A 26,329-nucleotide genomic window follows, 5' to 3' on the forward strand; every position below is an offset into this window, starting at 1 on the left:
CTCCAAATAGGTCATCGTTGAATTTTCGCTATAAATTTTCCTGTAACGTTTCAGAAGCTAAAACAAAAACCCATTTTAGCAAAAATATCTCTGAACCTTGGGGCCGAATTTTAGATCTTCTTTCACTATATTTTTGGAGCTACAATCCAAGACATTTAGGGTTTCTATAGGCTCCTGAATTACATCACAAACAGGTGACCTTGGAAAAATCATCATAACTTTCTCTCTGAGCATCAAATTGAAATTTCGTCAAAATTTATAGAAAGAGGACGGGCTGTACTTTTCTATGTATTGTTTTCAAGTCTGAAGGTTGAAGAAGTAACATGTGGATGGTCATACAAGTTCGCTCTACTGAACTAGTCTATAATTAGGTCACCATAGCAAAATTTGCATAACTCTTTATTGAGTAATCGAATATTGATCAGACTAGCGGGGTTAGAAAGAGGACTCAGAGAGCTACCACAAAACACAATTTCAGAACTTGGAGATCTAAAATTACAAAGTTACACTCGTTTCAATATCAAGCTCCAAAAATCAAGAATAGGCGATATGAGGAAGTTTGAGGCAAGGACCCGATAAATTGGATACTACAGATGGAGCAATATTTTGATCTACATGATGTACAATTGTTACAATGGTATGTATTGCATCTTTATATTTAGTATTGAATCAATTTGTATAGTATAAAGGGCTTTTTTCTCGTAAACCACTTGTCACTTAGTCAATTTTCATGGAGGAAATGATAGCACATTATGACGATACAAAGAGAAACACCTTATTTAGTCAATTGATAAATCTCAAACAAAAGGGTTCAATGCCAGAGCACATGGAGGACTTCCAAAAATTAAATATAAGGGTAAATGGTATTCCAGAGAAGCAAAGGATTGATATCTTCGCATGGACTTTAAAGGATAACATTCAACATGAAGTTCATCTTTGGGAACCTGATTCATTGGAGAAGCCAATCAGGTTGGCAAGAAAAATTGAAAGTAGAATTATGGAAACAAGGAATCCTGCCACTCACAACCATAAATACGGAAGTTTTTTTTCTCCTAGCCTTTCACAACCTACAAGGTTTACACCACAACAATTGGAAGAAAAAAGAGAAAAATGGATTTGTTACATTTTTTATAGCAAATACACTAAAGGTCATAAGTGTGCTTAGAAATTTTTTTTTACATAGATTGTGAAGAGGATGAAGAAAATCATCAAGAAACATCAAAATAAGAGGATATACACCAAGAACCAACCCCAAAGAAAAAATAAATGAATCCAACCATATCTTGTAAAGAATTGGTAAGAATTATGACTCCTCAAACTCTCAAGATAGAAGGACATATCAAGAAGAAAAGCGTTCAAGAAGTGAAAGATCACATCAAGCATCAAGAAATGAATCTGACCATATCTTGTAATGCATTGGAAGGAATTACCACTCCTCAAACTCTAAAGATAGAAGGACATATCAAGAAGAAAAATATTCAAGGAGTGAAATATCACATCAAACATCAACAATAAGTTCTCCAACTTTTAAAGGACAACCCCACTTTGGCGAAGAATAGAATGAAACAATAGTAAGATCAACATCGTAGCGAAATAACTTTTGATGTAGGTGATTGGGTATTTCTACGACTACAACCATAGAAAAAAATGTCCCTCAAGCAAACTAATAAGGATAATAAATTATCACCAAAGTATTATGGTCAGTACAAGGTGTTACAAAGGATTGGTACTATGGCATACAAATTGGAGCTTCATGCATCTTCCTGATTGCACCCAGTTTTCCATGTTTCATGATTAATGAAGGTTATAGTTGAGAAGATCTCAGTTCAAACGATATTGCTAGAACTTGACAAGGAAGGAAAAATCATATTAGAACCCGAAGCAGTCACAAAAGCAAGAAATTGACCGCTACGAAATTGATCAATTTTAGAGTATCTCATCAAGTGGAAGAAATTACCCGCTAAAGATTCCACATGCGAGGACGAGAATTTTATACAGAAGCATCCATAACTACTCAAGCATTGAGGACAACACTTTTTGAAGGAGAGGGGCATGTTAGGTCCCTATACTACTAGTGTAACCCCTTATTGTTATTAGTGCAAACCCCTTATTGTATTATTGTGCCCATATAGTCCTCATGTTTTTATTATTATGCCCCATAGAAGCCCACTATTGTTATTGTTGTGCCCCTACAATATTATTGTTATGTAGGCTTTAATTGTATTGGACCCCTTAGACTCCTATCTATAGAAAGGAGGTCTTGTCATTTGTATCATCAAAGAATTGTTCATTTGTGTAATGTAAAGGAGGTTTCCCCCTCGAAGAGGTTGATTTCGAAGTCGTGGATCTATGTTTTCTATCTTTTTGTGAGTTGGTTTCATAACATTTCTCTCACCGAGAAATTTCTTACCTGGGATGTTCTCATCAAAGGAGGTTGGTTTGGGCCAAACAAATTCCTTCTATGCAAAGGAAAACTGTGTTTCACTTATTTGTCCATTGTAGTTATGTCAATGAGGTTATTGATATCATATGGAGAATGTTTTGGTTGATTGTTTTAGATTTTGGTTTTTGGATAAGTATGTTAAAAGTTTCCAAGGTATTCCCTTTATCTTTTCAAATTTCTTATGGATAGCTTAGAATCTATGTATTTTATAGGATTGGTTCATACCTCCTAAATATTGTGCAACCAAGATCATCTCTATTTCTATGGACTTTTGATCAAAACCAAATAAATCACTCACAAGATCTCCTCAAATTCTTGAGTTGGATTATGATGTGCCACATAGTGTCTTTACGGGGTCATTCAAGGTTAGTTGCCTCATTGTAGGGAGAGTGTATTTCTCCATTTCATTCATTCACATTTTATGTATTGCATATATTCCCTAGGCTATGGGTCCAACAATAATGTTGAATTCATTTCTCTCTCATTTCTCTGAGAGATACCTCGAAAGGAGGTAAAAATGATTCAAGTTATAGGTCATTATTAATTGATGATTGTTATGAAACCAGCTCAAGAAAAGATAGAAAAGATAGATCAACGCCTCAGAATTTAGCCTCTTCGAGGGGGCAACCTCCTTTACATTACATAAATGAACAATTATTGGATGATACAAATGAAAAGATCTTCTTTCTATATATAGGAGTCTAAGGGGTCATAACATAATCATAGTCGACATAACAATAATAATGTAAGGGCACAATAATAACAATAGTGGGCTTCTATGGGGCACAATAGTAACAATATGGGCACTACATGGGTACATCAATATAATAAGTGGGTTGTAATAACAACAATAAGGGGTTACACTAGTAGTATAGGGGCCTAACATGCCCCTCTCCTTCAAAAAGCGTTGTCCTCAACGCTTGAGTAGTTCTTGATGCTTCTGTATAAAATTATTGTCCTCCCATGTGGAATCTTCAGTGGGTATGTTCTTCCACTTGATGAGATACTCTAAAATTGATCAATTTCGTAGCTATCAGGTTCTTGTTTATGTGACTGCTCCAGGTTCCAATATGATTTTTCCTTCCTCTTCAATTTCTAGCAATATTGTTTGAATTGGGATCTTTTGCAACTTTTTAATAAGTGGCCATACTTCTTCATCCTTCTTCCATTCATCCCTTGCTTCGTTTATCCAATCTGGTTGGATAATAGAAATAGCACAAAACAATGCTTCCACATCCTCATCCTTGAAGAGTCTTCCCATTCGGTAAGGTCGCCATTTTTTAAGTGCATGTAGTATTGCAAACATTTCCTTCTCATAAATAGCTTGCTTGACATGTAGAAGTAAAAATACCCAATCACCTACATCAAAACATTTTTCACTACGATGTTGATCTACCTGTTGTTTCATTTGATTTTACACCGAAGTGGCATCATCATTTAAAATTCGGAGAACTTGTTATTGATGCTCGATATGATCTTTCACTGCTTGAACCTTTTTCTTCTTGATATATCCTTCTATCTCTAGAGTTTGAGGAGTGGTAATTTCTTCCAATCCTTTACAGGATATGGCTGGATTCATTTCTTGATGCTCGATGTGATCTTTCACATCTTGAACATTTTTCTTCTTGATATGTCCTTCTATCTTGATAGTTTGAGGAGTGGTAATTTCGACCAATGAATTACAAGATATGGTTGGATTCATTTCTTCTTTCTCGATGTGATCTTTCACTTCTTGCACCTTTTTCTTCTTGATATGTCCTTCTATCTTGAGTGTTTGAGGAGTGGTAATTCTTGCTAATGCTTTACAAGATATGGTCTAATTCATTTCTTCTTTCTTTGGGGTGGGGTCCTAGTGTATATCTTCTTCTTTTGATGTTTCTTGATCCTTTTCTTCCTCCTCTTCATATTCTATGTAAAATAATTTCTTCTCAGCACACTTATGACCTTTAGTGCATTTGCTATCACAATTGCAACAAAGCCCTTTTTCTCCTTTTTCTTCCAATTGTTGTGGTGTAACCCTTGTAGGTTGTGGAAGGCTAGGAGAAAAAACACTTCCATCTTTATAGTTGTGAGGGGTATGCTTCCTGTTTTCCATAATTTTTCTTTCCACTATGTCACAAAGCCCTTTTACTCTTTCCAATTGTTGTGGTGTTGCTCTAAAGAAGGTGTTGCTCTTTGTATCCTCATAATGTGCTATCATTTCCTCCGTGAAAATTGACCACGTAACAAGTTATTTACGAGAACAAAGCCCTTCATACCATAAAAATTGATCTGGTTCTAAATATGAAGATGCAATACATACCTTTTGTAGCAATGGTACACCATGTAGATCAAAATATTGCTCCATCTAAAGTATCCAATTATTGGATCCTTGCCATCAAAATTCCTCATCTTGCTTTTTCTTGATTTTAGGAGCTTGATCTTGAAACGACTGTAACTCTGTACTTTCAGATCTTTAAGTTCTGAAATTGCAACCTTTGGTAGCCCTTTTTGTTCTCTTTCCAATGCCACCAGTCTGATCCAAATTGGATTCTCCAAGAAATAGTTATGTGAAATCTCCCACATTGACTTGATTATAGACTAGTTCAGTAGAAGAAACTTGTCTGACGTGCCACGATTCACTGTTTCGACCTTTGGATCTAAAAAAGTGATTCCATTTAATAAGAAATAACGTTATCTTAAGATTGGACAAATGCACAATCTTACAGACCAACTACCATGTCTGTTTCTGAAATGTAGAAACAAATGTACAACGCAACCACCATGCGTATTCATTTTTTATATTATGAAAGGATTTGGACAATTCGCACTTTTAAAATAAATTCTCCTTCTTTTCCGGTCATAATGAGTGACTCGTTGACTCTAATAAGGAGTTCAGAAGTTTTGAACGAATTCAAATCAAAATTCCAAAGGTTTGAAATATTGTAAAAATAAAATTGTTAATATGAAGACAAGTTTCATCATCAATTCTTGGTTTTAAAAATTTTTGGTATTTGCAAATAAATATTTTTTTGCCAATATGAAAACAAGTCTCTTTACTAAAGTCTCATCACCAATTCTTGTTTCTAAGATTTTTTAATATGTGCAAATAAATCTTTTTCTTTTCGAATATGAAAAGAAGTCTTTTCACAAATTCCTGTTTCTAAAATTTTTTGGTATTTGAAATTAATTTGCAAGTAGTTCCACCATCGGTGATTCTCCCTCGTGGAACAACTGTGGCTTTAAAAAAGCAACGTCAACCGACTAGTCGTATTTGTGCGTTTTGCGGGGCGTGTACTGCCACGTCAATCAACAGAACAATCGATAGGTATTTTCTGTTTGTTGAGAAAAATTGCGAGAGTTGGAATGTGCATGCACTTACCACAAATTGAACGTCCAGCGGAAAGCGGAATATGAGTGTGAGCGCTGCCAAAAATTAGAATAGTGAGTTCCCGCATTTACTTACAATAGAGAGTTGGAATGTGCATGCACTTACAACAAACTGAACGTCCGGCGGAAAGCGGAATATAAGTGTGAACGCTGCCAAAAATCAGAATCGAGAGACAAATAAACGTCCCCGAGGTCTTTAGATAGTGAGTTTCCGCATTTACCTAAACTGTTTTTCTTAGTCCGCCGAGTCGTGGACCAGGACAAAAATTGGGAACTAATTTTACGTCTCCTTCAATTAGTGCGCTGTAATTGTGTCAAACTTAATTCAACTCTGAAATGAATGCAATTTTTGTATTTTACGTCTCTTTCAAACCGAGCGCTCAAATTCGCCATTGGAGCCCTATGGCATCGAATCTGTTTTGAAAGTGCCACCTTCTAAAATTCCTCCGTCCACGCATGCCACGCTGTGTGCCAGCATCAGTTCACGTCAAATCACATTTTTCCACACAATCAAACATTCATCCGTCCACGCATACCACGCTCTGTGCGCCAGCGTCAGTTCACGTCAACTCACATTTTTCCACACAATCAAACATTTCCTTTGTTTAAAGGTAAATTTGCACAAGAATATGTGATCAAATGATTTTAGTATTTATTTATTTTGTGATTTGATAGGGTAATGAAAAAATCAAATAAATAATTATGTTTAATTTTAAAAATGAATAAATATAAATTTATCTAATTTATTGAGCATGCCTAAAAAAAATTATTACTTAATAAAAAATAATATATATTATAAAATTAAATAATAACAAATTTATATAACATTTTAATCTGAGAAATTCGAGAAGAATTTTATATTGCAAAAGAATTTTAAATTCGTCTTCAATTTTTTTGGAGCATAATCAACTTCTTTGATTTGTCGTCTTCCATGTTTTGAGCTCGGCATCTAGCCATATAAGCGAATTGTTGAAATTGAATTTTGGAAATTATCTTTGCCGTTTAGATTCACTCATCTCTGCTGCAAGTTGAAAGAATAAGAAAATAATACTTTGAGAAAAGACATCTAGCCATATAAGCGAATTGTTTGAAATTGAATTTTGGAAATTATCTTTGTCATTTAGATTCACTCATCTTTGCCGCAAGTTGAAGGAATAAGAAAATAATACTTTGAGAAAAGTAAAATCTGCGTAAACCCTAGCCATTCTCTTTGGCGAAGATTGATTGCGAGGATCAGTGATTCAATTTCTGTCAAAATCTCCACGTCTCCGATTGAAGAAAAATTTAAGGGCTTTTTTGCAGATTTAGTGAAGATATTTGGTATCAATTTCTGTCAACCAGAGATCATAGATCCAATCCGTTCTGCGGGTTGTGGTTCAATCCAATTCGGGGCACATGGGTCTTTTGCAATACCTGCATCCATGGGCTTGGTAACAGCGTGGTAGACTATGCTATCTCCGATCTCCCTTTATACAACGAAATAATAAATTTTGACATCTTAAATGACCACGACCCTGACTCTGATCATAGGCCTTTACTTATAATTTTGAATTTTGCCACGCATAGAGATCCCATAGAAGATAATACTTATAGCCAAAAGAACTTAATATTTGTTATAAATAAAAAAGGTCTCTTTCTAAATGAATTAAAAACTAATTTGATTCCTTTATCTAGTATAGACAACATAGAATAACTCTATCATAATTTTACTACAACGCTCTCATATTCTATTAACAAGTTCTCAGTTGAAGTTTCAAGTAATAAAAGAAATATCAAAACCAACCCATGGTATGACAAAGATTGTAAAAGTGGGAGGAGAGCAATTAAGGAAGGAACTTAATCTTTGATAGAAATAAAAAAGATATCTTTTTAAATGAATTAAAAACTAAATTGATTCTTTTATCTAGTATAGACAACATATAAGGACTCTATCATAATTTTACTACAACCCTCTCATATTATATTAACAAGTTCTCAATTGAAGTTTCAAGTAATAAAAGAAATAGCAAAACCAACCCATGGTATGACAAAGACTGTAAAAGTGTGAGGAAAACGATTAAGGAAGGTGTTGATGGATCTCTTAAAATAGACAAGATAAAAATATACAAAGCCCTAACTAAAAGGAAAAAAAGGTAGTATATTCGTAAAAGACAAGAGAATATCGTACACTTCTCTAAGGTAGCTCCTAAGAAATTACGGAGGCAGATTATAACTAGGAAAACTAAAGATAATAATAAAATTGCTTTACACGCCTGGAATTCCTACCTTAAAAAGCTTTATGAATCTCCAAATGTCATGGATAACTTTGAAACCCTGCTCACTACAAAAGAAGTTTTCTCAATTGAAGACAATGATTTTGGGATTAATCGTCTTGCTAATGGGAAAGCTAAGGACATTGAAGGTTACCAGGTGGAAATCCAAAAAATTGGAGGTCTTGTCCTCATCCCCCACATCCACAAGCTTTTCAATCAAATGGTCAAGAAAAGGCTCCCTAAACCATGAACTCAAAGCCTCATTATCCCTATTTTTAAAAGTGGGAATACAAATAACCCCTATAATTATCTGACAATTATGATCAACCCTCTCCTAGCCAAGTTATATGGTATTATTTTGGAAAAGAAATTGACAATATGGCTTGAAAGTGAAGGTAAGCGAGCTAAAGGCCAAGCAGGTCTTAGAAGGAAACACTCAACAACTGATCAACTCGTTGCACTTAGGATCATTGTGGATGAATGCCGCAATGATAAATCCAATCTTTTTGGTTGCTTTGTGGACTTTAGAAAGGCTTTCGATATGGTTCCAGAAACAACCTATGGAATAGATTAGGAGAGCTAAAGGTTCCTTTTGAGTTGAGAGTTGCCACTATAAGGTTATACAAGAATGTAATTACTGTAGAAAGAACAACAGAAAAAAAAGGAGAAGAAAAAACAAAACAGAATGACCAAGAGATACGAAACTGAATTGGATCGGACTTTATTCAAGAATGATTCACAGTCTACATGAGCATTTGATATTTTATGTCACTAACTACCGTTATATAATTAAACATTCGGTATGTAACTGTCTATTTACAATTTACCTAATTCGTTGTCAAAACTAACAAACTCCATCTTGACAACAATTTTCCGATTCATCATCTTTCCTGCAAGCCAAGAGAAGCTAAACACCACCGCAGCTTCTCTACTGTAACTGGCTTTGTGAATATGTCTGCACAATTTTCTCGTGTATGGACCTTTTTAAGAGCTACTTTTCCGCCATCGATCACATGTCTCAGAAAATGATACCTTACATCAATGTGCTTGTTTCTGCTATGATAGGCAGGGTTTGTAGCCAAGTGAATAGCGCTTTGACTGTCACAAAGTACATTCACTTTCTCTTGCGTCCTTCCAATCTCATCAAGCAAACCCTTTAACCAGATTGCTTCTTTACGGGCATCTGAAGCAGCTATATATTCAGCTTCGGTAGTGGACAATGCAACCGTGTCTTGAAGCTTTGACATCCAACTAATTGCTCCACCTGCAAGAGTAAAGACGTAACCTGTAGTAGATCTTCTTTTGTCCAAATCTGCATAGTCAGCATCTACAAATCCGCAAACTGATCCTTCACTACCATTAAAGACGATGCAATGGTCACTTGTGCCTCTTAGATATCGAAGCACCCATTTCACTGCTTGCCAATGTTCTTTACCTGGATTTGCCATGAACCTACTGACAACTCCAACTGCATGTGAAATGTCAGGTCTTGTAGATACCATCGCATACATTAAGTTGCCTACATCGTTTGCATATGGTACATGAGACATATACTGCTTTTCTTCATCAGCTCTAGGACTCAAAACTGAAGAAAGCTTAAAATGGGAAGCTAAAGGAACATTAACAGGTTTCACATTATTCATAGAGAACTTTTCAAGTACCTTCTCCACATACTTCTGCTATGACAACCAAAGCTTACCATTTTTCCTGTCTCTGTGTATCTCCATGCCCAAGATATGTTTTGCTGCTCCAAGATCCTTCATATCAAACATCCTAGAGAGTTGAGCCTTTAACCTGTTGATCTCTTCCATGCTTTTGCTTGCAATAAGCATATCGTCAACATACAAAGCTAAGATAATGAACATGTCATTGAAACTTTTGAAGTACACACAATGATCATACTCACTTCTTATAAAGTTCTCGCTCACCATGAAGGAATCAAACTTCTTGTACCATTGTCTCGGAGACTGCCTCAGACCATACAATGATTTCCTGAGTTTGCAAACTAATCTTCTGCTGCGACCTCGTACAAAACCTTCTAGTTGTTCCATATATATCTCTTCGTTCAAATCACCATGTAGAAAAGTTGTTTTAACATCTAACTGTTCTAACTCAAGATTAAGCAACACAGTTAGTGCCAACACAGTACGTATAGAGACAAGTTTTACAACTGGAGAAAAAATCTCATGAAAGTCTATACCTTCAACCTGAGAATACCCTTTTGCTACCAGTCGTGCCTTATACCTTTCAATACTACCATCAACTTTCCGTTTCATCTTGAAGACCCATTTACATCCAACAACACTTCTCCCTTCAGGAAGCTCTACAAGATCCCAGGTATTGTTTTTGGCTAAGGAGTCCATTTCTTCTTCCATAACCATTTTCCATTTCTCGCTATCTGTATCATCTACTGCTTCCTGATAACAAGAAGGTTCCCCATCTTCAGTAACCAAAGCAACAGATGAAGCAGAATCTTCATACCTTTTGGGAGTTTTCCTTTCCCTTGTAGACCTTCTCAGAGCGATTGGTTGCTGAACTGGTTCAGAAACTTGCACTGGTTCAGAAGCTTCAACGGCTTCCTTTGTGTCTTCAACACCTTTGTCTCCAGAAGTCTCTCCTTCCTTTCGAATGTCACCGAAAGATCTAGCCTCCAACTGAACTTGTTGACTCGGCGATACCTGTTCCTGTTCAATTCTTTCAACATTTGATTTTAACAAAGAGGATTCATCAAATTTTACATCTCTACTAATGACTATCTTCCGTAATGTAGGATCCCACAACCTATATCCTTTCACTGCATAGTCATACCCAACAAAGATATAACATTTCGACTTTGGATCTAATTTTGAACGCTGATTTTTCGGAATAAGAGAATAAGCATCACAACCAAATATCCTCAAATGAGAATAGTCACAAGGCTGACCTGTCCAAACTTCTTCAGGAATTTTACAACCAATTGCTACTGAAGGTGATCTGTTAACTAAATAACAAGCAGTAGATACTGCTTTTGCCCACAACTCCTTTTGCAAGTTAGCATTGCTGATCATGCTTCTGGCTCTTTCCATAAGAGTCTGATTCATACGCTCAACAACACCATTTTGCTGAGGAGTATAAACAGCAGTTTTGTGTCTCACCACCATTGTCAGTTCTTAGACATTTAATAGATTTTCCTGTTCTTTTCTCTACCATTACTTTAAATTGTTTAAAGGCATTTAATACATCAGCTTTCCTTTTTAGCATATAGACCCAAACTCTATGAGAGTAATCATCAATGAACGTTAAAAAATACAATGCACCTCCATATGACATAACAGGGGAGGGCCCCCATAGATCAGAATGAATGTAGTCTAAAACATCTTTACTATTACGATTGCCAACTTTAAATCTCTGTTTACACTGTTTTCCATACACACAATGTTTACAGAAATCTAAATTCAAGGATTTCAGACCGGGAAGACATTTACGTTTCATTAGTATGTGAAGACCTTTCTCGCTCATATGACCCAAACGCTGATGCCACAGACGAGTACCTGCTTCTTCCTTTTCTGACGCAATCACTGCTTCACCGACTTGAGTACTTCCTTTTAACCTGTAAAGATTTCCGACCTTTTCTGCCTTCATAACCATAAGAGCACCTTTGAAGACTTTCAAGACGCCATCCTGACCTGTAAACTTAAAACCATCTGAATCCAACACTCCCAAAGAGATTAAATTTTTCTTCAAACCAGGTACATGTCTAACACTAGTTAATGTTCTAACTGTGTTATCATACATCTTAATCCTGATATCTCCCATCCCAACAGTCTGACATGACATATTGTTACCCATAAACACAGAACTACCGTTTACATTTTCATACGAAGTAAACCAATTTCTATGTGGGCACATGTGATGCGAAGCACCGGAGTCTAACAACCAGCTATCAAAACTCTGAGAGACATTACATTCAGGTGAAGTTTCATCTATCATACACAATTCTTCAACAGATAAAACGTCGTCTACCATACCTGAATCAACCTGATTCGCTTCGTTCTTCGGGTTTTCAGATTCCTTCCGTTTCCAACAGTCCTTCTTCAAGTGTCAAACTTTACCGCAGTTCCAACATTTTGCCTTACACTTCTTGCCCTTCGATTTCGACCTGGAAGACCCCCTTGGTTTTTCTCCTCTTTCCTTTGAGCGTCCTCTAGCGACCATGGCTTCTAATGGAGCTGTTTCAATTCTGGATTTCCTTCGTACTTCTTTAGACAGAAGAGCTCCCACGACTGATTCAAACTTCAAAGAATTAGCAGAGCTGAAGCTGATTGCGGTTACGAAGTGATCCCATGATTCAGGCAGAGAACACAGCAAGGTTATGGCTTTATCTTCTTCCTGTATTTTGACTTCCATATCTGTTAATTGACAAATTAGTGTATTAAAAACATTCAAATGTTCTGCAACGCTTGAACCTTCTTTCATTCAAAGACTGTATAACTGTCATTTCAGATAAATTCTGTTGGTTAATGATTTTGTCATATAGAGGTTTTCAAGTTTTTCCCACAATCCTGACACCGTAGTCTCTTCAACAATGTTGAAGAGAACTTCATCCGCTAGACATAACCGGATGGTACTGAGAGCTCGGGCATCCAAGTCCTCCCAGTCTGAAGTAGGCATGGTTGTAGGTTTCTTAGTTACCCCATCCAATGCCTTGTGCAACCCTTGTTGCACAAGCATATCCTTAACCTTCAGTTTCCAAAGAGCAAAATTGCTCTTTTCGATGAATTTCTCCACCTCGAATTTTGCATTCGACATCTTGGCCATTTTTCCTCCTTCCTAGGGTTTCAGTCTTTCTAGGAAAAAAAAATAACTTCCCCAATTCAAACAGAAAGACAAATTTCAAATACTTTGTTTCCTTTCACCCTTTGTTTTTTTTTTTTTTTTTAAATTAAATTTCTGTGAAATTTCTGGGAAAAATAATTCTTGCTTTCCTCTAAATTCAAATTTCTGAGTTTTTTGGAAAAAAAAAATTCTGGGAAAAATAATTCTTGCTTTCCTCCAAATTCAAATTTCTGAGTTTTTGGGAAAAAATAATTCTTGTTTTCCTCCAAATTCAAATTTCTGAGTTTCTGGAAAAGTAATTCTTGTATTTCTATGATTTGCTGTCCTCCAAATGCAAATTTCTGAGAAAAAAATCTCAATAAAGAAAAATTTACCCAGTTCCACACGCCAGGCCGCAAGCAGGCTCCTCCTCACGCTGTCACCGCAGAGAAGAAAAAACAGCAATCTGCTGCTGTCACACGCTGATCCAACGCAGGTGGAAAATTCACGCTCTGATCCAAACGCTCTGATCTCAGGCAGATTTACCCATTTTAATATGCAGCAATCTGTCTCTTCTGACGCTTCACGCAGGGTTGTGGTCACGCAAGGACAACACCAGCACTGGAACGGCAGCCCTGGAACGATATGAATATTTTGATGCAGAGTACACAACCCTTCACGCGTCGTGAATTTGATTGGAATTAATTCTTCAATCCTCCACGCAGCACGCAGGCGTTTTTCTACTCTGGAATCACGCAGGCTCTGTGCCTACGTTTCACACCGGGCAGAGTTTTTCTACAGCCTCTGAGGTCTGGTCGCACACAGGTCTTCACGGGATCGCTGATACAGCCACTAGAGCTCTGATACCAATTGTAGAAAGAACAACAGAAAAAAAAAAAGGAGAAGAAAAAAAAAAAAACAGAATGACCAAGAGATGCGAAACTGAATTGGATCGGACTTTATTCAAGAATGATTCACAATCTACATGAGCATTCGATATTTTATGTCAATAACTACCGTTATATAACTAAACATTCGGTATGTAACTGTCTATTTACAATTTACCTAATTCGTTGTCAAAACTAACAATTACCAAGTTAAAGAGCAATGAGGGGTGGTCGAAAGATATTAAGTGTAATATCAGAGTTAAACAAGGTTTCCCCCTCTCCTCTATCCTATTTGGCATTTACATCGACAAGCTATAAGGTTGTTTGGAGGAAGCAGGATGTGTTGACACGATCTTAGCTAGGATAGTCCTCATCCTTCTTCTCTACGTTGACGATATCATTCTTCTCACAAGGTTCCCATCTGATCTTGACAAGCAACTTAGACTTCTTAAGGATTTCTGCTCTATCATGGGTATTATTATTAATACTGACAAAAAAAATGTTATGATTATAAAATCCAAGAAGGACACTTACGCTAATTTTATGTATGACAACAGTAACTTGGAGGAAGTGTCTTCCTACAAGTACCTAGGAATTGATATTCATCACAAGCTCAACTGGACCTATAGCATTGAGAAAAGGATTAATGGGGGTGGAAAGCTTATTTTGGTCTTGAAAATAATTGTAAAATGGCAAACCTCGTAATGTGGGATACAAATAAGTTCATCTTTGAAACATTAGTCACTCCGGTTATCTTATATGGATGTGAGTTTCGGGTTGTAGCATCTCTAGAGAATCCTGGAGAAAGATTGAGCAAATCCAGAAGCATTTTATAACGTATAACCTCAAAATTAAAAGCAACACATCCTATCCTATTCTCCTTATAGAAGTGGGTCTTTCACCTATCAAGAGCTTAGCTATGACTAGGCCTCTATTGTACAAGCACAAACTCAATAACAGAGGAGACCATAGACTTCCTAAACTCGATTTAAATTCCAACCAAAACTAGCTGAGGCTCAAGCGAGGTCGATATAAAGACATCAAGGCCTAGTTAAACCATTGGGAGATCGACAATAATGTTGCGTTACAAAACTAATAACATTAAAAATATTCTTACTTCTAAGTTGAAATAAAAAATTTGGTGTGAGAAAGATTTAGCAGCTAAAAGAAAATTAAGATTTTATAAGGAGGTCATCAACCCTAGCTCAAAGAAGAAAATTAATATAGCCAAGATTAGAACAAACTCTCATGAGTTCCATAGTTTAACAAGTCATTGGGCAGTTCCTAAAACACCATGGATGGAAAGGTTCTTCCATCTTTGTGAGAATACGAACATCGAGGATGAAAATTACTTCCTCTTGGAGTGCCCTGCATACAACCACATCAAATCTCAGTTTCAAAATCTTTGTTGCAATACTAACCTTCCTAACTTTTTACAATGTCAAAATTATAGTGAGCTCAGAAGGCTTCTCTCCAAGCTTTTTGAGCATAGGAATAAAATCTTAAATCAAACTAAATAATTCATTTGTTTAGGTTCGATAGACCAAAGTTTGGTCTCAGTGGATGCTAAACATCATCATCATCACTGATATATATATATATATATATATATATCTATATATATCTATATCTATATATATATATATATATATATATATATATATATATATATATATATATATATATATATATATATATATGAATTATATGAGCAAAAACAAAGGCTACATAGTAAGTACTAGGCGCTTAGCTTAAACCTAACTTAATTAAACTAAAAAATAATAAAAATAAAGATTTCAGATAAAAAAATAAAATAACTAATAAAATAATGTATTGTTAAATGTCATCACAAAAAATAAAAAAATATGATTAACTAATATTGTTTATATGTGTGTGAGATTTTTTTGTTAATATATATAAAAAAAAACTAATTAAATTTATTAAAATATGTTTTTAATAAATAATAAGTCTTTTTAAATTTAACATGTGGAGAAAAACTACAATTTATGAAAATGGAAATAATAGAAAAAAGAAAATTAAAAGTTAAATAAAAATGAAATAAAACTAAAAACAAAAATGTAGTAACTAATAAAAATGGAAGTTACTAAACAACCTATAATAAGACCTCAACCAATAACCTTACAAATAAATAAATTTAAATAAAATAAAAAATAAAAATAAAAATGAATTCTCAATGCTAAACTATGGATGGCATAAATATTTGGTCGAAGACAAACTAATACTTAGTCAAAGGCAAATTTGAATGCTAAATACCATGTTTGCAGGGGTATAATAAATAAGTGTTCATTTGGATGATATGTTTAAACTATATTTAAAAACTTATTAATGTTTATTATAACTATTAAAATAAAAAGTTCCTATTATTATTATTATTATTATTATTTATCCTTTAACTTTATCTAATCATAATAGAATAACTAATCAATATTCATTTTCAATATATATATATATATATATATATATATATATATATATATATATATATATATATATAAACTTAATTTTCATTTTCAATATTTCCTCCTAAACTGAGGATTGTTGTGATCCGCCTCTACTAGACTCTCATTGTCAAAGCTTAAGACCAACAAAGGGTGGACTAAAGATATTAAATGCAATATAGGGGTTAAGCAGGGGTGTCCCCTATCCCCTACCCTTTTTGGCATTTATATCGATAAGCTTGAGGAGTGTCTCGAAACTGCAGGTTGCAAGGGCACCGAGTTTGGTGATATAATCAATATTCTTCTCCTCTATGCTGATGATATTGTTCTTCTTGCAAAAAGCCATGATGACCTATACAAGCAACTTAAGACTCTTGATGTCTATGAGAGTTAATACCGACAAGACTAAATTCATGATCATTAAAACAAAAAAGACCACCCATGGTAGTTTCACCTATGATAACCATTGTTTAGAGCAGGTTTCTTTTTACAAATATTTGGGTATTGACTTTCCTCATCAGCTCAACTAGAATTATAACATAGAGAAAAGGATGAGAAAAAGGTTATTGGAGGTTGGAAAGCTTATTATGAGCTTGAAAACAATTGTAAGTCGGCCAATCTTTGCATTTGGAGTAAAAAAAGGTTCCTCTTTGAGACTCTCGTTACCCCTGTTGTCTTATACGAATGTAAAGTTTGGGGTTGTAGTATATCCAGAGAGTCGTGGAGAAATATTGAGATGATTCAAAAGGAATTCATAACCTACAACCTAAAGATCAAGGGAAATACTCCCTATCCTATCCTCTTGATCGAAGTTGGCATGTCCCCCATTCAAAGTATGATTATGTTTAGATATATGATGTATAAGAAGAAGCTTTACAACATGGAATCCAATAGGCTCCCAAAAATTGCTTCTAACTTTAGTCAAAACCCCCACCTTCGCCTCAAGCATGGGTGGGATAAGGATGCCTAGTCTTGGCTCAACCATTGGGGAATTAAGGAGGAGATCATCATGGGAAGAAAGGACGGTGTCAAAGATACTATTACCTCCAATTTTAAGGACAAGTTGTGGGATGATAAGGGGCTTGAGGGTAAAAGGAAGCTAAGATACTATAAGGAGGTGATCAACCCCTCCCAGGGAAAATTTTAAGAACCCCCCCTAGATTTATAAATATAATAAATGGGCGAATCTCCATGGTATATATGAAAAATGGAAGGCGATTTTATCAATAATATAATATGTATATATAATTTTTTGGCGAATCTCTCACCAGGCATGGCGAATATTTTACTCAATTATAAAATCTTGTAAGATCTTCACGAGTCTTTCACTAAATAATAAAACTTTGTAAAGTCCTAGTGAATCTTAGCATAGGCTACTGTTTAATTCCCCCATTTAAATAGGCTACATTCCAGGTGAATACCATGGGTTAATACCATGTGCCATTTTGGTGAATACCATGGGTCAATACCATGTGCCATTTTTATTTTTATTAATTCTAATATTAGGGTTAATAATGGTTTTTTGCATGGTATTAATAACAATCTAGTCCATGGTATTTGTCCCATAGTATTTTGGCCATAGGTTTCACCTAAATATAACCCATTTTTTGAGTGTTCGTAAATATAAGGTGACTTATGGAGTAAATATAAAAAAATGTTTTATTTGTTTACCATACCTCTCGTTTATTTATATTTTTATTAATTTACCATACCTTTTTACAAATATGGTATTTGGCCCACAGGATTCACTTAAATAAAACCTCTTTCTTGAGCCTTCATAAATAGAACGAGCGTTATGGACTAAATTAAAAAGAGGTTTTATTTATTTATGATACGTCTAGTTTATTTATATTTTTATTTATTTACCATACCATTTGAGTAAGTATAAAAATACGTTTTATTTATTTACCATACCTCCACTTTACTTATATTTTTATTTGTTTAAACCGTTACATGTATATAAGGTGACTTATGGAGTAAATATAAAAAATGTTTTATTTATTTACCATACCTCTCATTTATTTATATTTTTATTAATTTACCATACCTCTTTTATAAATATGGTATTTGGCCCATAGGATTCACTTAAATAAAACCTATTCTCGAAAATGGGCGAATGGATTCACTTAAATAAAACCTATTCTTGAAAATGTGCGAATGGAAGATTGTAAGTCCTAATTTCAAGGGCTAAATTTACCTTTTTTACCCTCTCCCTTAAAATAAGGTGGGCTATTTGAGGTGATTTGTAAAAATGTACTATGATACAAAATATTCGCCCACTAAAAATTTAAAACCCCTTAATTTCGCCAAAGGGCGAACATTCGCCCCTAAAATTATCCTTGACCCCACCCTTGATGATGCGAATTATCTCTTTGTGTTAACAAGTACTAAGAAAAAAATGAACATCACTAGGATAAGAACTAATTCTCATGAGCTTCAAAGTGAGACCCGGTGATGGTCTACTCCCAAGACTCCCTAAGATGATAGAATCTGCTAGATTTGGGATACTAAGAAGGTGGAAGATGAAAAACGCTTCCTCTTTTACACTGCCCGACTCTTACTCACATCCGCTCTCAATTCACGAACATCTGCCATACTTCTAATCTTATCGACTTATTAAGCCATCCCAACTATAGCAATCTTGGAGCGCTTCTTTCTCTTCTTTTTTATCACATAAACAAGATTTTGAAGAATCACAATATTTTAAATTCTCATAACTTAATTCATTTTTTTTATTTTTTATATTAATAATTTACATTATAAAATAATCATTTTATTCTTTTTTGTTTTTTTATTTTTTAATCAATATTTTGTTTAGTTATTTTTAGTTATTTGTTTTTTTTTTTTTGTCTAATCCACATGACAATATGAACTTTGAATCTCATGGTTTACAAACATTTCATGATACGAATATCGCTAATTAAACTTTTTTATAGACATGAATTTTTGTTTCTTTTAAATATATTTATTTTTAAATTAAATTTAAATATTCATATATTTTTACAATGATATTAATTTTATTAAATATTGCACTCTATATTTTTAGAATTTTAATTATTTATCATAACCGATAGAATACTTATATTTTCAATATCGTCAACATATGTCCTATCACTTACAAGACAAATTTATAAAATTTAAAACTTATTCGTTTTTATTACACATTTTCTAACTATATCTAACATCATTTTTATAGTTAATAACTCTTCTTATTTTTTTTAATTTACAATAAAATATATATCTTTTATTAACCATTTATTATATGATTTATATTACATGAGAGACAACTTCTTATAAATGCCACTAACAAATAGGATATGACAAATCTCAATAAACATAAACCCACACAACTGAAGAAATAAATTATTTACCAAACTATTCAAATTAAAATTCTTTGACTTATATTCATTACACATTTAATTGTTATTTTAATTAAAATTTAAAATAATATTAATTTTTCTTATATTTATATATCAAAAAATAGTATATTTTATATAAATAATATGAATTTATTATAATTTTTTTGTTCTATTTTAAAAATCGGTTATGTATTTTTTCTGTTAAATAAATTTAATATTTATTATAATTTACATTCAATATTATGTTATTGTAAAAATTTTGAAATTAAGGTTTCACATTCTTTTGATCTCTCACACATATATATAGTTGTGTTGCACTTTTAGTTTTTAAAGGAATAATATAGCTAAATTTTATATTTTATATAATATTTGTAAATTTATATTTATTAAATTATTATTTCAAAAAAATATATATTAAGTTATTAATGAAAATTTTTAGGAAAAAATCACATTGAGAATATTTGGTGGAGGCATTTCCAACCAGCCAGTGTGGTTGATCTTCAAGGCTAGAGTGTGGATAAAAATTTACTCTTAAATAATGATAAATTAATTTTTATTTTATAGTTATGAATGGAATATGTTGATATATTATTGTCATCTCTTCTATATTAATAAATGAAGTTTCATATATTAACTATTCCAACATTTTCTTTTGTAACCTAGAGGAACCCAGTAGCATACCTATGATAAATTAGTTTTTATTTTATAGTTATGAATGAAATATGTTGATATATTTTTGTCATCTTTTATATATTAATAAATGGAATTTCATATATTAATTATTTTAGCAATTTTTTTGTAACGGAGAGGAACGGAGGAGCCTATTAGTAAGCTAAGATATGAATAGGGAGAATTGGAGCCTATGTCTTTTGAGGTTCAACGATTTCAGATTTCATAGATTAACCAATTGAACTACTCCCAAGACAACTATTTCAACATTTTTAAATTCATATGTTTTTTTTTTTTTTTTTTTAATATTTGTTTAATACAATTATGAATTCACCACACAAATAATTATATATATATATATATATATATATATATATATATATATATAATACTAAAATATTAAATAACATAAATTATTAAAATTATTAAATAATAAATAATACAAATTACTAAATAAAAAATTATCAAACAACAGATGAGCCCAATTAATATCCTCAATATTATGACAACTAATACTCTTAATATTATGACCACTTAATTGGATTATGTTGAATTAACATTTAAATCTGTAAGTTGTAATTATGAGTATAGAAATCACATTTCAGAAAATTGGCATAAGAAGTGTGAATTTAATCTTTCTTTCTGAGTATTAATTTTGAAGAGAAAGCACATTGAAAATTCAAGTAAGAAAAATAAAAATTATTAAATTAATTAATTTGGTGTATTAAAAATAATTATAACATACACAACCACTTTCTGCACTAATAGGCGTTTACTTGGTGACATAAGTACCAACAAAAATTTTAAATACTAACACTCTACACCAATAAATATTTACTTAGTAAGATAAATAATTGTAACATACACAATTACTTACTCTACTAACTAACACTCTACACTAATAAGTATTTACTTGGTGAGATAAGTATTAGTACTAAGTTTCAAATACCAATTAGAGATTAAACAAATAATTTGAAAAATAATAAAATAATTTTCTTTCTGAAAATTTCATAATTAATTTATATTTATAACTTTTCTAAAATATATGGTTTTTCATTTTATAATTAAAATAAAAAGATTTAGTCAAGTAAAATATAATAATAATTTATATGTGTGGATGTTTTCAATATATTTAAATACAAATTTATAAAAATGTATAAATTAAATGGTATCAAATATGAGTATAAAGTAAGTTGACAAAGACCAAATTTCACAGTATTATGAAGTTCCCATAGAACAAAAACCAGTATAACTGAATCTTGTTAAGTTTGGCTAAGATTTATTGTGATGCTTTTGAAGTATCTTGTGGGTAGAAAGTAAGTTGAGAAAAGACCAAATTTCACAGTATTATGAAGTTCCCATAAAACAAAAACTAGTTTAACTAAATCTTATTAAGTTTGGCTAAGATTTATTGTGATGCTTTTGAGGTATTTTGTGAGTACAAAGTAATATGAGAAGAGACCAAATGAGAAGAGACCAAAGTTCCCATGGAACAAAAACCAGTATAACTAAGATTGGCTAAGATTTATTGTGATGCTTTTGAAGGAGTCCAAGGGACGGCACTAGTTTTTCAGACAGCTCGGCGGCGAAATAGTCCCCAGAGCCATTCCCAGAGCATTGACACACACAGACTTCACTTTATTTGCAGTCGTTGAAGTTATCTCAACGTTTGTCAAAGTAATTCCTGTGCAAGCAACTGTCTTGCTGCACGAAAAGTTCACAGCCACATCGATCGATGACGTTCCCTGTATGTTTCTATACGTGACATCTTGTATTTGCACTGCGGATGGCTGCACACAACAACATGACGCACAGTATTATTGATACCAAACAATAATACCAAACTTCAAAACCAATTTGTCTAAATATTATTGCAGTATAACATAGTTTTTACCTCTATGCATTTAGTGGAGAGCAGATGTCCGTAGGTGAAGTTTATATTATATATTATCGATCAATATATATATATATATATATATATATATATTTAAACAATTATTTTATATTACAATAAAATGAAACACAATTGTTTTTTAGAGAATTTGTATTAACTTTGATGGTTGGAATTAGCTACGTTTAGGGTTATAGGGGTCTCTCTGAGTTGGGTGAGATTTCCGGAATTACCAAATTCCGTGATTACCGATTCTTTACCTAAAGATGAAATTCTATGTAGTTACCAATTACTAACCCGATTGATAGTATTTAGAAGATAAAATAAATGGGAAATTTATCCTATATTATGTGCGCTTAAACAAGTATTTTGGAATTAATGTTGATGGCAACATCGATCGCAAGCACACATCCACGGACTTCAAAATGATATTTCAAGAACGGCTGGAACTAAACTCATATTAAGACGTATTCAGTCTATATATTTTAGTGGGGCATGTTGGGAAAATATGGATCACCTGAATTTTACAAGGTGAAGCGGAATCGCAATAGTACTGATCAATGATAATCGGATTCTTAACATTATGAACAACTATGTCTTCAAATCTGATATTTCGTGCATAGCCAGAACCGCCCTGTATATTTACAAAAGCATGAATTCTGTTATAACCATCCTAGATAATTCATATTAATATCAATTACGAACTGCAGTTCATTGCCGTATCATCATGCACATTTCATGAGTTAGTTTTAAGATGAATAGAAATAATTAAAGGAGCCATACACCTGTTAAACCAACCTGCCAAGTCTTGATTCTGGCTCCGTTGGATGTTTCGACAAAAGTGATGTTTTGGACTAGAATGTCATCAATTTTGGCTTCTTCTCCATTCTTTCCCAGGCTTCCAATGCTGCACAAAAGAAGAAGTACAATTCAGATTTCATCTTTACTGATTGTATTTTCTGCAGGATAAGATCCAAAATACTTATCTCACCTGATGCCATGGCCTGGGCCACACTTTATGTTTTTGATATTAATAGTAGATGAGCCCGACGAAATGGAAATGCAATCATCCCCTGATATAGAGTATTTATAATCATAGTTAGCAGAACCTTTTATGTTTATTATGTGTTTGCCAATCTGAACTTTAACTAAGTGAAATTAAGATTTGCACTTATAGCAGCCGCGGTGAGATAGATATAAGCTAGATGGATATTCACTGATTTATTATTAAGAGAATGGATCTATGCTGTATGGTAATATATGAATAAAGAAATTAACGCAAACCAGTGAAATCACTAACTTCTAACCTGTCTGGATGACACAGTTGTTTATTTGGGCATTCTTAACTCTTTGTAAATGAATACCATCAGTGTTTGGGCTTTGTTCAGGAGCTTGTATCTGAAGCCCGCTTAATTGGATATCAGAAGAGTCGACCACTACGAGATGCATTCGTTGGCTATTGACAAATTGCAAATTTTTTATCACAACATTTGAACATCTACTAATAGTCATTGCCTGTAAGACCAACCCAAAATCCAAACAATCGGATGAGCACAGCCTTGAATTAAAATTTACAGAAAGATTAAAAAAACCGTTTATAACAAGGTGATCATTGCGTCTTTTTTCAAGCAAATAAACAAGGTAATCAAGATAAGATTGCCGGCTGGAAACAAACCGGTGGAGCCGCATCCAAGCAACCCTGCACACAAGAAATTTGACGTGATTAATATAAATTGAAGGAGCCGGTTTATACTACTAATTTGTTGTTTAATGGTAAGTGTTGGGCAGGGGAAAGATTTTGGATGATGCTTGTGAAAAGGCTAGAGGTGGAGTCGGTGGAGTCGAACGCGGAAGAGATGGAATATTAGAGAGGATTATGACAGGATTTTCAATGGCGGCTGACCTGGAGGATAAGAGCGGCGTATGGAAGGAGATTGTCAGTGCCATGTGTGCATCGTTTATTGGGCAAATGACTGGCGTGTATTAGGCAAATGACTGAAACCTTTTTAGTGCCCACATGTACACAACGGTGAGATGAAACAGAACAGTTAAAGGGAACCCTTACTTGTTGTTTGTTAACCTTGCAGGATTTAGACCACCAATCTTGGCCTTGACCATCAATGACACCGCCACCTTCTATGGTCAACCCAGATATACCATAAAATCGAATCCACAGATTAAGTTCACTGCTATTCCATGCAGATTGTTTATTGGGTGCAACTATTGTTCCAATAATCTGATCATCTTATGATCATAGAATTTAACATAGAATTTTTATGATCATCTTAAAAAGCATACAATTCAATATTCAACTTTCTCACCTCTACTGAAATATGAGACTTGCAAGGGCCAGAAAACGTCACTGGATTAATTAGAAATGTCATCCCCAATGGTACTTGCAACACTGCGTTGGAAGATGCCATGCATGCTGCTTCCCATGCTTCTATGATTGCCTCTAAATCACAAATGAGAAACAATACGTAGGTATTATAACAACGATAATAATCTAATCAAATTTTCTTGTTTGCGAAAGAAAGGATTTAACTCGTTCTCTGAAAGGAATAGGCGCATATCTTTGGCAGTTACCAGAGAGCAGAAAAATATTTATTCCTAGTGCATGAATACTAAACAGATTTTAAGCGTGAAAATAAAACACAGGTAAAGACCGTGGGACGGAATTTTCCTAAAATCTAAGAGTTCTGTCAAAGGGACGGTATTAATTTAAAAAGGTGCGCGCCCACTGGCTCCCAGGATTAAAGATGAATATATGCGAAGTGCATCAAACTTTACATCAAAAATATCAAATGAATATTGAATCTATATAATTGATTAAAAAATATTCACCGTCCGATCATCTTTTAAACCGCCGGCATGTGCACCGTAGTCCATGACATTGAATATCGGTGAAGCGCTGGAATCACTTTTGCTCAGCACCTTTCTATGAGTAGCCCAACTTGAATCCACCATTAACAGCGCCACAACAGCAACAACTGAAGCGAATGTAGTCTGCACATAATTTATTTGTTCAAAACGACTCGTAATTTTTTCACGCACAGAAAATTAGAAATCACAAACATTGTTTGCAAGGAATTACCACCAATTTGAAATCCATCGCGATAGTTCGGAGGTCGAACCCTCGTTGTAGCCGATAGGTGCTCGAAACTTGTTTCATGGAAGGTAGAAGAGCGGGGATTTTGCCAGAAACTTGTTTTTGGTTTGCTTTTTCTTCTTTCTACCTAAACCTTGATAGACTCGGGTTGGTCCATTTTATTTTTTCAAAACGCACTGTGGCCATAAAAATTGACCCAACTCTCACTGGGCATTGAGGAAACTCATGTTGCTGTAACATATTCAAATACCAGAGGACAAGGAATAGTTTGATGGTTATTCATTTTTCGGAGCCTCCATACTTGATTTTATCAATATTTCACGCCAACTGAATAACATGAACGCTGAGTCGACTGCCGGTTTTGCCTTTCCACTATCGAATCGAATGATGAAATTAACCTACTACAAATGTTAAAATGATAATATCCCAGAGTCGTAGTACCACCCTCATTATTCGTGGCTGCTGACAAAAATCTTAACTTGTGTGTATGGATTGATGGAGGTATTTTCCGAACATTCTCATTCCATTTCCGATTCTTACGGAGAGACTGAAATGAGTCACTCTCTTTGACCTGATACGGTGATGGGCCGTAGATTGCGTTTCTTCTTCAGAAGTCTTCATGGAAGGGTGCCTAGTTGTTATCTGCATGTCTATATCTGTGATGCGTTACTTCTTTCGAATTCTTTCTACAACGGTGTACCTAGATGTGATCTTGGTGTTTGGATGCTTGGTCTCTCACCTGTGGAAATTAAATCGAATCGGTGACTTTATTGGGGTTGAAATATGGTTGGTATTGTAATAAAATGTATTTTGTTTTTTCCTGGGTAGCGTTCATGCATTTTTTTTTCCATTCGTTGTAATTTTCTTCTCCCTTGTATATTTTACATGGTAATTATATTTCAAGTGTAATTATATATTTTATTGTTATGGTGGTTGGTTATTATTATATATTTTATGGTTAGGGTTATTGGTTATTATTACATACAATTAATTTGTAGAAGGTTGTTTAGACTTATGTGAAAGATTTTTTTTGACGAATTATTTTTAGATAAATTACTTTTTGGTGAGATATTTTCTTTTTTAAATGAGTGATTTTG

At 33.7% G+C, this 26,329-nt stretch overlaps 1 protein-coding gene across 1 annotated transcript; it reads right to left on the reverse strand.

Moving 5' to 3' along the window:
- Window positions 1-21,794: 21,794 nt before the first annotated feature.
- Window positions 21,795-25,235, reverse strand: LOC149236446 (putative polygalacturonase At1g80170). The gene is made up of 9 exons (XM_089368916.1): window positions 25,218-25,235; window positions 24,968-25,129; window positions 24,445-24,576; window positions 24,027-24,359; window positions 23,431-23,875; window positions 23,115-23,196; window positions 22,922-23,030; window positions 22,641-22,757; window positions 21,795-22,022 (listed from the first exon to the last, which is right to left on the reverse strand). The coding sequence occupies exons 1-9, from the start codon at window positions 25,233-25,235 to the stop codon at window positions 21,795-21,797; spliced, it is 1,626 nt and encodes a 541-aa protein (XP_089225042.1).
- Window positions 25,236-26,329: the final 1,094 nt, after the last annotated feature.

Source organism: Pinus tabuliformis, chromosome 8 (assembly GCF_031772625.1).
Source record: "Pinus tabuliformis cultivar Carrire ecotype Pingquan chromosome 8, CPIR1, whole genome shotgun sequence".
Classification (NCBI taxonomy): Eukaryota; Viridiplantae; Streptophyta; class Pinopsida; order Pinales; family Pinaceae; genus Pinus; species Pinus tabuliformis.